At 44.0% G+C, this 16414-nt stretch overlaps 1 protein-coding gene across 1 annotated transcript in view; it reads left to right on the forward strand.

The window, feature by feature from the left end:
- Positions 1-11038: 11038 nt before the first annotated feature.
- The window catches only part of LOC146812387 (uncharacterized), a 110833-nt gene continuing 105457 nt past the window's right edge, over positions 11039-16414 (forward strand). The window contains exon 1 of the mRNA XM_085619390.1: positions 11039-11193. Coding sequence (XP_085475516.1) covers positions 11088-11193 — 106 coding nt within the window. The 5' untranslated portion in view covers positions 11039-11087. The remainder of the gene's footprint in view (positions 11194-16414) is intronic.

Below are 16414 nucleotides of genomic sequence, written 5' to 3' on the forward strand. Positions count from 1 at the left end.
GTTTCAAACATTTTCATTAATTTCAATTTCCGGATGTATAGGAATAGATCTATTCTCGTGTCCGTATAATTCAAATTATTGCTGGGACAAAAGGACAGTCCCAATTGTAACACCGAGATTTCTACTTCATTTAGACTTCTGGTGGATAGATTGACGACTGTTTTGCTCATCGCTTGATACTGAATTTGAGAAATCGACTTTCTATGTTTCTTTTTGTTTAATCTCTTTCTTTTGTGGTCACTCGTCCTCTTCCTCTTTTTGGCCCCTTTCCTCTTGTTTGTCCTCTCGTTTGGGGCTTGTTCACTTGATTTTGTTCCTTTTTCTGTTTCAATATTTAGAACTCGTGAAGAAAAGTGAGAGGACGTGTGACTAAAGGGACCACTGCACTGCGATCTTCAGAGTCTGTGCTCACGTCTGAACTAGAACCTGCAGATAGTCATTCAGTTGTGCGTTCAGTGGTTATGACTTTGAAATTTCTTTGGGCCCAGTCCTACCTTCTGGCATACGTTAAGATACGTCTCTCGGCGTAATCTTGTTTGTCTCTGAGGAATTTTCGCTGTTTTTTCTGTTTTATTGAGTCTTCATACTCCTTCAGTTTCTTTGGGATTGTTTTCAAAAATTCTTCTAATATGTTGTCACTTTTATATTTCTCTAAATCAGCTTTCAGTGTCACCAATTCCTTCCTAGTTGTGTCCAAATCTATTTGTGCATACTTAATGAGCATCTCTAGCATGCCTTTGCATGTTTTGGCCATGAACTGGGCCCATTCAGTGAGGAGGTCCTGATTGGGGTTGTCGTAAGTTGGTACAGTAGTGATCCTCAGGCCCCTGGGGACACGGCCAACTTACACATAATTAGTAAGAGAAGCTACTTCCCACCACTTATTTATCTCACGTTTGCTCAGTTTTTCCAACAGGAGCAATTTTTGTTTCAGAGAAGAGTCACTTACCACGGGGGCCGAACTGGTCGTAGGTTTCACTCCTAACTCGTCTTGTTCCTCATTGAACAGCGAAATTGCCTCTGCCTTTCTCTCAATGTCCCAGTCACTCATATCTTATCTGTTTCCTTACGTGCAACTTTTCTCGTGTTGCGGCCGTCACGTCTGTGGCCCGTACTTTAATTAAAGAGCTGAGTTCAGCGTTCGGGGCAGAGGCACTATGCTTGACATCGAGAGAGATGTGTACAGCTAGACAATCCCCGTTCTCCAACGTGGACCCTCAACTCCCACAAAACCCTTCTGTGTCAAAACACAGGCTTACCCGCAGTTGTCTTCTTCGTGTAATTCAAGTCGGGAACGGCGGGGACCGCTACAATTGTTTCTATTTCTAAGCGCATGCTATTTCATAACGCAATTCGACATCGCTTTCGTTAACATGGAGGGGACAATAAAGTTATAAATATATATATATATACACACACACCCACACACGCACACACACGCACACACACACACACACACACACACACCCATATATAGGAAGGGGTTTTACATTGTGTGCTCTCTGGCAAACATAATTGGTAAATGCTTTACATTGTGACACCCTTGACAACCAGCATAGAAATGGGTGTTACATTGTTTAAAACTGTGAGACCTTCTTGCACAGAAAGTCAAATCACAATGGGCCATAGATGTTTAGCTTTCATTGTATACAAGTGTAATTTTAGGTTTAGTATTTAGTTGTGTGTGAAAAAGGCACTTTTTAGTTTTGGCTAAAAAAAGTTTAGTGCTCAAGTAAACATCACAATGACCCTTAAGCAGTAGACATGGATTTTGACTCCATCCTTCTGTCGATCTTTTTCTCTACAAGCAATAGATTGATCATCGGTTGTTTTATTTCAAATGCAGTGCATGGCTGTTGAACTGTTCATGTCAATTTACTGCAATGAAGTTATATTGATTTTATATATATATATTTAACTTAATTATTTATCACAGTGTTATGCCATGCAACGCCCCTTCCCAGTGTATCAACAATGTCTCTATCAGTTACAATCCAGACTGTTGCTCAGACAAACACGTGCAAGGGAGGTCAGCACAGGACAAAGTTAAAGCCCTGGGGCTAACTCATCATTGGAACCCAAGATGAGCTCCGAGTCCACCCCTTTAGCACTTGACTTTCAGAATGGTGAGGCAGAGCAATCAAGGCTTACTCAGGGAGATGATCTGGGTTACAAACTCAGAACTTTGCAAACCACTCAACAGCACTTAACACATCTATGCAAAACTGTATTTTAATTCTCACACAAGTAAATTCTAAAAATAAAATTACATATCGCATATATACACAATGAAACCCAGACTTCTTCAGCCCTTCCTGAACTTGGTATCTGTTTACGAAAGTCTCTCAGTTTTAAACAATTTAAAGCCCACATCTTTAGTGTTTGTCACAGAGAATACAATGTAAAACATTTTCCTTTTGTCAGAGTTCACAATGTAAAACGTCTTCCTTTTGAATTTTTCAAGAGGTTCACAGTGTAAACCTGTTTCTAATTGCATTTGTCATTGAATCACAGATAAAACCACTTCCTACTGCACTTGTCAAGTGGTTACACCATGAAAAGCTCCTTTCTGCTTTATTCCACATGGATTTGTTATGTTAACAATGAATCTATTCATTATGGACAATGGAACTATTGCCTAGGTGGATTAATATAGATACAGACCAATCAAATGCTGTAGCGAAGATCATGCTATGGGTGGAGCCAAAGTCTCTCTCGCGTGCTGCTTTTCAACCTCTTTTTGGTGATTATATGTGCTCTAAGAAACAGTATAAAATGTCCCTAATCAGACTGAAAAAGGTGAGGCAAGTAACTAGAAATTAAGTAGACGTGTACCATTGTACCCAGACTCTGGGCAAAATACGGGACACATTTTGAGTTTGGTGGAGAGGGAATGCTGTCAAACTTCGACGAGGTACCCTTTCAGCTAAACTGTAGGTCTCACCTCCCATGGTGTGGGGGCCATTAGTTTTTGTATTTTCAAAAATAACAATCTATTTGGACATCTTTGCGGTGGTTTGGAGTAACTGGCGCTTCATTCAAAAAGCGCGATCACAACGTTCCTTACCTTCCGCCATCGATTGTCCAAAGCTCGCCGTAATCCTAATAAGAGGAATGACAACTTCAGCCATAACATTTGCTACAGCTGTGGGAGTAGATCCCAGTTGGCGTCTTTCCGAGGATGTCCGGCAATCAATAGAGAGTGCAAGACTTGTGGCAGGATTGGACCTTTCGGAAATGTATGCAGAGACAAACGTTACTCTAACCAAACATGGAATGTCAATTCTAGTTTCTCCGAGCCTAATAGAGTTACTAGTGTTAGAGAGGTGCCGGACACTAACAAAAGGTTTGTGGTATCTATCCTAAACAGTGGGTTGGACAAAAGTTTCCACATGAAATCTCCTAAGTGTGCGTTTCAAGTCCTAGATGTTGATTTAGAGCTCCTGGTAGACTCTGGGTCACCTTGGACTAATATTACTTCGCAATATTATAAGGAGAAGTTACTCAATGTGTGCAGTTATGACAAGTTACAACCATCTGATATCACTACTGAAAGTTTTGATGGGTCAAAAATTGAGATGGAGGGTTTCTTTCAAGTATTTTTACATTTGAAAGAAAGGTGTGCTCACATAAAACTATACATTGCTATGAGAGGAGTGAATGTTTTGGGTTGGTGGGATCAGAGGGAGTTAGGATTAATCCTTAATCCTTAATCCACAGATCCTGTTTCCCTATGTGATGAACGAGATATGTACAGTTCTTTCACTGATAACATTGCTAGTGTCAGTCTTGATAAAGTAACAAAGTTGATTAAAAAATACAATAAAGTCTTTTGTGACAATTTGGGCAGACTAAAAAATTCCACACATAATATTGTATTAAAGGAAAATGCTTTCCTGGTGAAACAAAAATTGAGAGGGGTACCCATCAATATTAGGGATGAGCTAAGAGACATGCTCAAAGAGTTATCCAACGAGGGTATCATTGAGCCCATAATGGCTTTCTCCCATTGTCCTCGTACGCAAACCTGATCAAAAGCTCAGAGTGTGTGTGGACTTGAGAGCATTGAATTCCAATATTGTCATAGATTGCCATCCACTACCTAACATAAATGAGGTGGTTTCTATGTTAGAAGGTGCGCAGATATTCTCTACACTGGATCTTAGGTCTGCATATCACCAAACAGAGCCCACAGAAGAGTAAAGGAATTACAAGGCATTCATTACCCCACAAGGCCTTTTTCAGTATACTAGAATGCCTCTTAGATTGGCGTCGGCCGCGTCAGTCTTCCAGAGAGTAATGTTTCATATATTCAGGGACATAGACACCTACTTCAAATGCTTTCAGGATGACATTTTAGATTTCTCTAAAAATATATCCGAACATGAAGTTCATTTAAATGAAGTTTGCAAGAGGTTAGAATGTCATGCCCTCACCCTTAAGGCTCACAAGTGTGAACTTTTCAAGCACTCTGTGGAATATCTTGGACACATGTTGTCTTGTGATGGTGTTATACCCAAGAAGTCTAATGTTGATGCCATTGTGAATGCTCCATCTCCCAGTAATAAGGAGCAGTTATTATCATTTTCAGGCATGTGTGAATATTACAGCAAGTTTGTGGAGAATTTTGCCACCAAAATGGAGCCTTTAAGAAAATTACTTAGACAAAATGTTACTTAAGAGTGGAAGGGAGAACAACAAGAGGCTTTTGCAAGTATTAAGAATGATATTATTAATTCTCCCACTTTAAAACCTTTCCGCATGAGAAAAGAATGCATCATAACAGTTGATGCCAGCCTCTATGGTCTTGGCAGTGTCTTGTCACAGAGGGGCGGTGGTGATGAGTGGAATGTTGGTTTTGCGTCGAGGACTCTTAATGAAACTGAACGCGGATATGCTGTGATTGAAAGAGAGCTGTTTGCTTTTGTTTGGGCTGTCGAACACTACAGAATCTATGTGTGGGGCAGTAAGTTCATACTCAGAACGGACCACAAACTGTTAGTGTATATTTTGTCCACAGGAGGAGGATGAAATTCTACAGCAAGAATTTCACGTTTAACATCTAGACTCCAAGAGTATAATTTTAAAGTAGAATATGTTCCCGGTAAGAAAAATGTAACAGCAGATTGCCTGTCCCGCCGACCCTGCTGTCATGACAATGTAAAAGATGTAGATTTTGTGGTGGGAATAAATAACATTATCATCACAGTATCAAGAAATCACAGAACAACGCTGGGAAGAAAGCGAACAAAGTGATGACAGATGGAATGATCTAAAATAATTTGTGGTAAGAGGTTGGCCAAGGAAGAGTGATATTACATCAGATCTTTTACCTTTTTACAATGTTGCAGATGAATTGGAAATGGAAGGCAATTTGATCCTCAAGGCAGGGAAGTGTATTCCGCCTATGGGTGTTCAAGATATAATTTTAAAACTATCTCACAAGACCCATCCAGGCATTTCTGCCATGAAGCGCTTAATCAGCAACTATTCCTGGTGGCCTGGTATGGACAAATTTATTGATCGCATTGTCAGAGAGTGCCATGAATGTGTTTCCAGTGAAAAAATGTTGAAGGTGGACACTCCTCCATTAAAGGTGGTCAAGTGGCCTGAGGAACCTTGGTAGAAAGTTGCTTTTGACATTTCAGGTCCTTTTAGTATGCTTCCGGGAAGTTCCCGATTTACTCTGGTCCTTATTGATTACCATTCCAAATGGCCAGAAGTAAAATTTGTTCCAAAGGCTACCACCCGTGATGTGATCAGTTTTTTAAAGAATTGTTTGCACGTGAGGGTTGCCCTTCTACCCTTCTACCGGATAATGGGGTTTAACTTACATCGTCTGAGATGGAAATGTTTCTCAAGAGTTGCGGTATTAAGCATAATATCACCTCTCTCTACGAACCACACGAGAATGGTCAGGTGGAGCGCTTTAACCGTGTTCTCAAAAATGTTGTTACTGACTCTCTCAAACAAGGTGGAAATTGGTAATGCGTGCTCAGAGAACGCTTATGGGTTTATCGCATTACCCCACATTCCACCGCTGAGGTCAGTCCTTTCAAGTTGCTCAAAGGAAGAAATCCTGCCTCCAGTGTATGTCCTTGGTGGTTCAAGGAAAACTGCAAGAGTTTGGCGAGTGAGAGGGAATGTGTAGATGACACTGCTAGGAGGGTAGAAATCAAACAGTACAGAATGAAGAAATGGTATGACAATAAATGGAGACGGAAGGTGCACAAATTCAGGGTAGGTGATTGGGTCAAAGTATTAAAACCCGGTTTTGTTAATAAGGGTGCCAGGAGATTTGAAAAAGCCATGCAAGTAAAACAATTTTTAGCCACAGTGTAATTATTCAGGATGGCAAAGTTTGAAACATTAGGAGGATTGCTAAATGCGCTGACCATTTCTTTTCACAAAGTGTGATTCTAGGAACTCAAATTTTCAGAATGGAAACATGTATGGTGGACAAAGCAATGAGTCTGTTGCTTCTAGAGTTAAGTCTAACAATCGTTTCAGACGTGTTCCGAAATTGTTTAATGATTTTGTTTAATCATTTTTCTTCCTCCTTTATTAGTTCTTTCTCTGTGAGGGGGATGTGTTGCATTTTACCTATTGCATTGTTCTCTGTACTTTATTATTATGTATATATTCATCCTGTCCCTGGTCTTCCTCAGCATGGGCTTTGTATACTTTTGTTTAACATTCCATGTTCTTATGGAGTGTTTGTTACAGTAAATTCCACTGGTTGTCTTCAGTTGCATCTGGAGATCAACCTTGGAGGATGTATTAGCCGTGCTGCAATTAAACTACTTTTCTACATATCCTGGATTCCTGAGACTTTGTAATACCCCCTTTTGGATTTTGTTTTTGAAAATGCAAAAACATGTTAAAAGTTTGAAGGATGATATTGTCATGTTGCCTGTACTGTCAGTCAAACATTTGAATACACTGACTGCTGGGCAGGCAGACATCTCTAAATTTGGAGTGCTGTTACCCCATTAGGGAGACAGAGTGTTTTACTCTATCACCCTGACAGAGTAAATAAAGCACTCCGAAGACTAAATGAGGTCCTATGTATCTTTTGTGCCATTTCATCTTTTTTAGATTGACACCTACTTGATTTACCTAACTTGGTTCTATGAATATTTACTATGCAGTGTCTTGTTACTTTATTGTGAGAAGTTGGCCTGGTATATGATGTCCACGAGTTAGTGGGCACCTTGCACCAGTCCAAACAACCCTTAAGGTGATTTGGAGAGGAGCCTTCAGGCTTAGTCTTAAAGGAATGTTAAACAGCTTTTCTTTTACCAGAATGCAACCTTATTGTATTGGTTGAATGAAAGGAGAACCACACAGTAGTTCTAAAAATATATATTTATTATTATAACACCTGACAGTATCTGCTACACGCAGATTAACACAAAGCACACAATACTGTAGCACTGAAACAATCGTAAGTGGCACTAATACACAGTGGGTTCCAGGGGGAGACCAAACCATATACTAAAATAGTAGTATAAGAACCACGACTCGAGTCAAGACAGAGTCTAGAGGATGTAGATTCGCTGGGACCCCAAGGAACCACCCAAGGTAAACGGGTGCAGTGTGAGAGCACGACCGCGTGCTACATACAATTCAATGGGAGAGTTGCGGTTGCAGTTTTAATGTTTTAATGTTTAAGGACCCTTCCCAGTGGATTACGCAGAAACCCTTTGGAACATAGAAGGTTGGAGAGCCACCCTACCCGTGGATACCAAAGTAACAGAGTTACCTGTCCCAGGGAAGCCGGGTGCATAGGGCTGAAGCTGCGTCTGAAACCACCGCCATTTTCATTGTGAGTCTTCAAAGAAATGCTACTGCTGGAAAGAAGAAAAGTGTCCGGTGGAATCCATAGGTGGATTCTTGATGGAAGGAACTTGAAAGCAGAGGGGACAGAGTCTGTCTCGCTCTGGAGTGACCAGGGGCCCGGTAGACGAATACCCACCGATGTCGGTTGCTGCAGGTGGGATGAAGGAGACCTTGACTCTACAGCTGCAGGGACCAGGAGACGTCGAGGAAGACCAGGAGGTGGATACAAACTGTCCCACAAAGGATGTCGAGTGCTGAGGGGCCGGTGTCTGGCGGGAGCCCCAACAATCCTTGGCAGCGCAACCAACGAAGAATGTCGAGGAGGGTCACGGTCTGGCCCAGCAAGGACCAGGAGACTCACCACAAAAAGGGGAGTCAGGGCAGGCCTAGAGCAACCAGCGGAGCTCAAGATAAGCAATGTCAAATGGACTCACAGGCCGAAGGCAGAAGAGTCGCTAAGGGACCTCTAGCAGTTTCATAAAGCAATAGCTTGCAAGGCACAGAGTGCGAAAAGGCCAAAGTCCTTTGTACGAAATGTGCACAGAGGTGGGGGCTATCGACAGTCCAATGCACGAAGTTGGGGAACCCCAACAAGCATGTGCACCTGCAAAAGTACCCGGTGCACAGGGGTTCGGTTATGCGGTTCCCAGGAGGGATACTGCCTCAATCTCATTGAGAGGGCAGCTCAACCTCAAGTAATGTAGGAACCCACCTCCTGTGTTGCTGGAGCCTTCGATGTCCGCAGGAGCTCAGGATCAACAGACTGGTCAGTTGCGTTATGGTATGGTGCACGGGACAGACAATGTTTTCGATGAATAGGGAGATGGAGTCAGGCCCGGTGGAAGTCCAGGAAGTCCAGAGTGCCCAGACGGTCTAAGGTCAGTGGTTTCTTGTTCAGAATCTTGTACACGTCGAATCTAGAGTCCTACAGCCAGGTAAGCCCTTTTTTGCCCACGGGAAAGGGTTGGACAGATTCAGGAGACCCTCCCAGGGAAGGGTCAGGACAGTGGGGAGGTTACTGTTTTGAACTGGACTATGCAAAGGGACACCAAATGTGCCACTCGAGCAGACTTTCAGGCACTTTGAAAGTGCACCCACCCAGCCCAGCCCCGATACACTAAACCCTGTCTGGGAGGTGGACACACCTCCCTGTGACAAGATGCCTATTGTGCTGCCTTCCTCTGCTTGAGCTTGGTTCAGCAGCAGGAGGGCAAAAATGTGTCTGTGGTCGGTAGCATCCATTTTGTGCTGTCCGGGTCGAGAAGGCTGGTACCGGGAAAACCAGGGACCCACAAAGCTTGCTTCTGAGGGGCGGAATCATACCTCCACACTAGTTACCAGTGTGGAGGTATGATTCTAAAGTGTTTGATACCAAACACGACATGGTTTGTTGCAGCCGACTTCGAGATCGCATTTTAGGCAAGCATATAATGCACCTCTGCCTATATGTCTGACTGTGTCAATGACAACCCGAGAGAATGGTCTCTGAAGGCTGCAAGGGTGCTCTGCTCATGCAGGGGCACCCTCTCATGTAAATCCCAGCGTCTTCAGGATTGTCAAAGCCTGCTATAGGGGTGATTTATGGATTTTAAGTGTAGTGACCTATAGATATAGTAACCTATATCTAAAGGAAGTGGTGCATGCACCTTCTTACACAGGCTGCAATGGCAGGACTGTAGTTCCATTTTACATGGCCTCTCATGGGAGGCATAATACATGCTGCATCCCATGGGAGGCCTCTGGGGTACCTATGCCCTGGGTACATGTGTACCGTATACTAGGGATTATAAGGGTACTCCAGTATCCAATCTGGAGTGTACCTAAGTACATGCCTTAACGTTTTAGGGAGACTAGATAACTGGGGTCCTGATTAGCAGGATCCCAGTCAGACTTGTCAAAAACAGTGTAACATCAAGCAAAAAGTGGGGGTAACCATAAGAAGCTGATCCTACTTTCCTACATTTATTAAATACTTGTGTGTGTGTCAGTCAGCTTTACTGAACACAATGTCATCCAAAGCTGCATTACTGGTTAAACGAGACCAGAATTCCCAGTGCTTTTAATTGCTGAATTGCAGATCTTGACTACTCCGACCAATTATGTTATCTTAGGTAAATGACTTATCTGTGCCTCCTTTTGTTTCAATGTAACATTTGGGTTTACCTAAATCAGATTCTTTTGAGAATGCATTAAATTGACTGTTGGAATTCTTGAGATAAGTTTTGAAGTATTACTGTTTATATTTACAAGTAATTAAATTGATTTAAAAGATCCCAATGTAGTAACAAAGTCAATTGTACTAAAAATGAAAACAGTTATTAAAACCTTTAGCGTTTTGCACTTTAAGCCTTTATCATAATTAGGTAATGTCCCCTGGAACATCCTTCAAATGAGGATTTTTGCAATGGCTACAATCGTGGTTTGGATCTTAGGGTCAAACTAGACCTCTACTTCTGCTCTTGCTCCACTCTCCCTATGAATGTCACAGCGTGATCACCTCTATATGTTAGAGTCAAGACTTGGGCCAAAATGTGTTCCATAAATCTAGAATCTGTCCACCACAGCAGGTGCACAATGTTCTGCTCTACTGGGCTTCAAGCAGCTTCAGTGCCATGGTTTCTGAGCCAAGGATATTACAAACAAAAAAAGCCTGCAGCAAGCTCAAATTCATGCTGTCACACCTTGCAAAACACTTACATGGCATGTTTTTACAAGTTACAAAGCTACCTCAATTTGCAATTATGGGCCACAATTTTAGCTTTCAAATGCACTAATGCGATCCACATTAATTTTAGTGCCCAGGTCTATATTCTGTCCAGTCCAACTCTGCCAGTAGTGCGTGTGATGCCAACCACACCAGCATTTTTAGGATTTGCCCAGCCTGACCATGCAAGCACTTTGGGACATACACCTCTGATTTTTGCAGGACAAGCCAACCTTTTTTGTTATCTTTGGCTGTTGTCAGCATTATGAAGCAAGTGGGTAACAGAAGAGAACAAATAAAACAGAGACAACTATCTCTGACTCACTGGCAAATTCCAAGTGGGGCAGGGATAAACGGGAACTGCTCCTGGGCACGGGCCTGGCAGAGGCACACGGATGCATTGTGAAATACCCAGCTGGCAGAGTCCAAACAAAGTCTTCCCGGAGGCTGTTTCCCACACCTTGCTCATCCAGAAGCACCTCTGAGAGGGTATAAAAACGGGCACTGGGCGAGACCTGCAGTCACCGATCATAGAGTCACCATGCAGAGACAGGGCAGCACACCCGTCCTCCTGCTGTCAGCGGCCCTCGCCCTCTGCGGGCTGCACGCGGCATGTGGGCAAACGACAAAAAAACAACCAACCATTGGTGAGTACAGAGCACCTCATTCACTGCACTCACAACAGGCTTGCTGGCTCTAGAAGCGCCCGCTTTTCATTCTATATTTTGTGTTTATTGACAAACACTTCATAATAAGTAGTGGGGCGTCAAGTGCAAAATGCATAGCTACACCCTGGACACAGGTCACCCTGGAAAGAGGCATGAGGGTAGGGAAGATCCCCATGTCCCTCTGGGGCAGAACAAGGAATGCGCAACCTGTGGTGTGGTGCTGTTCCCTACCCTGAGAATGCCCCGTGGGGTAACTGTACCTCGCAGCCTATTGGTAGCAGTTTGAAATTGAAAGGAGAGCCCAGACTGGGTGCGAGACCTGAAACAGTATGACAAAGAATGTGAGGGGCCGGAATTAGGCAATGGTACTCTCCACCAATTATGAGGCTAGGAAAAAGCTACATTTCCCATTTTAAAAGACAACTTTGTTGCATTGAGGGTTTAAAGAATGCCATTGTCAAGAATCAGTTTTATCAATAAAGAAAATGACTGCTAATTAATAGAGACAGCATCTTTAGAGAGTCACGCTTGTAACCTATGGATTATAGGTCATTGCTGACCCGTATAAGAGCCTGTGGAATGTACTTATTTAGATGTGACCTAATGGGATTTCCTCCATTCATGACAAATGATGGCATGAAACACACAAGCAGGGACCAGGGAGTTTTTATGCCTAGTTGTTTTGTGACTGGTTAAGAGAGACGGACGTATGAAAGCAGTGGTGCCGGAACAGTTTTCAGAGTGGAGGTGTCACCATTAATGTGAGATCACTGGAGCCATTGAGATTGTGAAAAACTCAAGTGTCATACAGAAAGCAAGTGTAGCAAATGTACCATACCCTTTCACCAGGAGAGTGGTAAGGGTGCTGTGTGTAGGGTGTGGTGCATTGTGGAACACTAGTGTGGTAGCACACTGTTATTGACAGACAGCACATTTTCAAATGAAATAGTCACTACATATGCACAGACATGCAGTTTTATTGATAAAGAAATATAGAGCACCTATGGAAATCGAGTATCAGAGAATAATATGATTTGCGCATCACCAAGTAAATTGGCTTAATTGTTTTGCCCGTATTAAAATCTTTGTTTGCACCACACTTCAGAATTAAAACAATTTGCTTAATTTGCTGTTTGCTAATTGCTGATGTATTTTGAAATGTGTATAGTTCATTTACAGGTATTTTAATATTGTTATGTGTTAGAAAAAACAGGCTTACTACAGCCTTTCCTTTCACTTCCTGTACCCCAGCAAAATTGTAACCTAGGTCACTTACCAGCAGTAATTTATCAAAATCTTCCAGCTTGAAACGCCGATCCGCGTCCTCGAGTACTCGAGGAGAGACGGCGTGAGGGGCGAGACCGCGGATCGGCGTTTCGAGCTGGAAGATTTTGAAACAAGAATACCGGGATAATATTTTTGATGCCCAGCAGATTATCACTTTACCTCACGCCACAGGATTAGTGTGGCATGGAATTATCGCCACACTATATACTACTATTCAGTCAATCAGTTCAGCCGTGAACAAGTCGCATATACAAACATACTGAGGCAACGAAACACGTGTTGGCTTTGGCTTGGGAAGATATCACTCATTAAACGACTTGGAAAAAGAATAAGAAGAAATTGACCTCTTGATTTAATGCGCTTTTGATCTCATGTGAAAAACATCAGAAATGAAAATGTATTGAGATTACGTGTGCTGGGGAATATGTACTATGTTCTTTTGTTGCTTCGGCCACAAACAATAGAGAGGCAGGTGGTTCTCCACATATTTTGATATGTGTGAAATTACCAATTGGCGCCTACACCCTATGCTGGCTGATGGTAATGTCCTCCATTTTCCAAGCAGATCTCTGTGTGTTGAACGCTTTCCTCACATTAAAGTCATTTATTGCATGGAAGCAAGGGCCATCGAGAAAGATAAGAAATGCAGATTGCTAAACACAGCACATGAATTGAAAAGAACATGTGTAGCATTTGCTATTATAGTTGCCTAATGGCAAAAACATTTCATTCATGTGACAGCAGAAATACAGAGTATATTATAATTAAAATGAATGTTTAGCACAGTAAAGAAACTTACATAAACTCATATATACGTGTATAGCATTGTTTTTATTATTTCATTTTCTGAAATAGCAAGATGCATTCATTTTATTTTAAATTAAGATTATGAAAATTAGTAAATAGTTTAGCTTACCTGCTCCATGTACACTAAGCACCATTTTATTGACCCCAGGTTTTCATTGAATAGATTAGTGGATTATGCAAGTTGTAGTCTTCAAAAACCATTGCATTTGATAATAATGATTTGCAAAATCCTACACTGGATACGGCGTTTGTGTAGCTGGGGCAATCTGGCAAGCCAGCTTCCTGAGGTAGCATTAAAGACACGATGACATTGAATTACAGTGCTATCTATGAATGATTATATCTTAGAGGTCAAGGGTGGAAGGGGTATGCTAGCACCACTGCATTGAAACCAATAAGTGCTCATTTCAAGGAGGGAAATCATTGAATGGGCATAGAGAGAAAAGTACTCCATCGCCTATCTGGACGACTTCTCCAAGGAGGGGCCACAGACTGATTGGCCATCAACCCCATTCTTTTCTCTATTTCAAATTTGTTTTAATTATCAAACCTTTTAGAGACTAAGGGGGTCCTCTGGAGTTTGCACACAGGGTAAGCTACTACAAATGTGGCGGAAGATTCTATCCACCAAACTGAGAGTCTGCATGCTCTGTTTAGAGTCGGTGCACAGTCATGTTTCCATTAGCAGTGCCACGCTGGCTCTGTTTGTTGAACGACAAAGGAACGACAGACCTGTGGTCACCAGTGTACGCGCCTTAGATGTGGGTGCTATTTAGGACAGACATTCTGCTGTACTCTATTTTCTTTTTTTTTTTTTTTTTTTTTTTTAAAAACCTTTATTTGTGCATAGTAAAAGAACAAATACGGGCCTACAACCATCAGGCCGGCCACAATACGGTTGAGCACAGAGACAAACAATACATCCCCTGTGCGTCAAGGTCAAGATTAGCAACGATTCAGGATTCATACACTGGAGGGAGCCTTGACACCGGGGGAAGGAGAAGTGAAGGTTAATTTTAAGGTTTTCAAAAAAAAAAAAATTTTATCGGGAAAAAAGTCAGTAAAGGATAGAAACAAGGAGATTCGAGTCCGCAAGTCGGCTTCATACACTGGAGAGCAGCAGCATCATTAAAACAGCCATAGAAAATATCATACAGTAAGGCGATGCAATTAGATAACAGGATCATCACAGTAGTAAATACGCACCCCCTAAAAGCCGCCCCCACTCAATCCACCCCACACCCGGACCCCGAATCGAAACAAGTATAGCGCAGAGACATGAAAGAAAGAGGCCCATAGAACTAAAAAAGAAACAGTAAATTACCCCCCCACCCTACACCAATGCGGAGGCTATGGCCTACCCCCCCCCCCAGCATAGTGCCTGTCGCCCAATGAACCCGAAATATAGACGAGAGAGAAAGTAGGAATAGAGTAAAGAAACTAAGAGAAGAAAGAAGAAAGGAGGCGGGGAGGAGCCCACGTATCCTCAGGAGCGCCCGACACCACCGGCCAACCAAGCCTCCACACACTGAAACCCCACTACACCCAAAGGCGGTCGTGGGAAGATAGCATGTAACACCACGGAAATGAAGGCAGACAGATCGCGACGAGTGCGCACAACATAAGTAGACAATTCCAGTCCCAGTCCAGCCCGGCCGTGAAGCCATGATGATAGAAAGTAATCTAGCCCTGGCCCGATCGCGGGCGTACGATTAGACCCGCCCCCTCGTGAATGCCCCGCATCCCGAACAGACAAAGACAATATGGCCACTTGGGAGAAGATGGAGAAGTAGAGTCACAAAATGGCCGCCGATCATCTATTGAGGTCCCCTTGCACACCATATAAAATCCAGACCTGGCTTGTAAAGTACATGAGTTCCACATAAAAGGAGTCGTAGGCCACCGTGAACAGTTCCTCGAGGTCGCCAGGTGTAGTTCAGCTGGAAACTCCTGCGGGCACGGTGAGGCAGGCAACAACAAAGCAGGCGGCAATGACCGGGGAAACAAAGTATCTGCCATTGAGCAGGAGAGCGATTGATCCTGAGCGCCGGGAAAGCCAAATGCAGACACCAGTGTAGCACCGTTATACCCAGTCGTTGCTTCCCCGCAGGAGGACCACAGCACTGGCAGACTCACGTCTTGTTGATCACAAACGGGGCGCTCACGGCCCGCAGCAGACAGTGTAGAGTCGAACCGCTCACTCAGCGTTTGCAAGCCGACACACAATTGCAGACGAAAGTCCCGCAGGGCAGCCAGAACGGAGCCGTATGTCAGCGGAAGCTGCGCCCCCCCAACGGCAGCAATCCGGGACGGCACTGGAGAGCTGGAGTCTGGTAGAGGGAGGGCGAAGCGGGCAGCGGGCGAGACCGGAGCATCACCCCCCCGCAGCGAGCAGGCAATCAGCGCCATGTTTTACCGTTGAACGGTACCGTGGCCAGGGGGGGGATCGTGACAAGGAGGCAATTCCCAACAGGTCTGCGCCGCAACAGGTGAAAGCCAGCAGTCTCTTCCCCTCCCTCAGGCTCTCTTTGCAGCCGACTAGACCATAGAAGAAGGGGGTCTGCAGCCTTCTACAGCGTGATCCACAGAGCGGGGTAGGAGACCCGCCACACCGGGGCTTACCCTCTGGCTCCAGCCCATCAGATGCAGGGTACAGGAGGTGTCCGGGCGTCTCTCTCCCGGCTCTTCTGGCGACCGTGCGTGGCGTGAGGCGGGATCGGGACCTCGGGCTCAGATTTGCACCAGCGGGTCCGGTGACTGCAACGATTCCAGGGGGTCGGCCGAGGCCACAGTAGAGCAAGGGTCCAGGGCGGGGAACAAAGGCACCAAAAACTCCGGCATCCGGGCGGGCTAAGACTTCGGGAAAGCGGCGGCGCGGTCAGCGCGTCGTCGCACGCGTTGCACCTCGAAAATCGGCAAGGATAGGAATCAGGATGATAGTCCGAGGCCAAGGGCCGACGGAGCCGGGCGCTCAAGCGACTGCTCCGGTCGCCATCTTGGCTCCTCCCCCTGTACTCTATTTTCATTCCCCACTGCCAGGAAAATTCTGGTTGCCCTGTACAGAAAAAATATTAATATTTTCCCCGCAACACTTGGAGAAAACGTC

Source organism: Triturus cristatus, chromosome 7 (assembly GCF_964204655.1).
Source record: "Triturus cristatus chromosome 7, aTriCri1.1, whole genome shotgun sequence".
NCBI classification, from domain to species: Eukaryota; Metazoa; Chordata; class Amphibia; order Caudata; family Salamandridae; genus Triturus; species Triturus cristatus.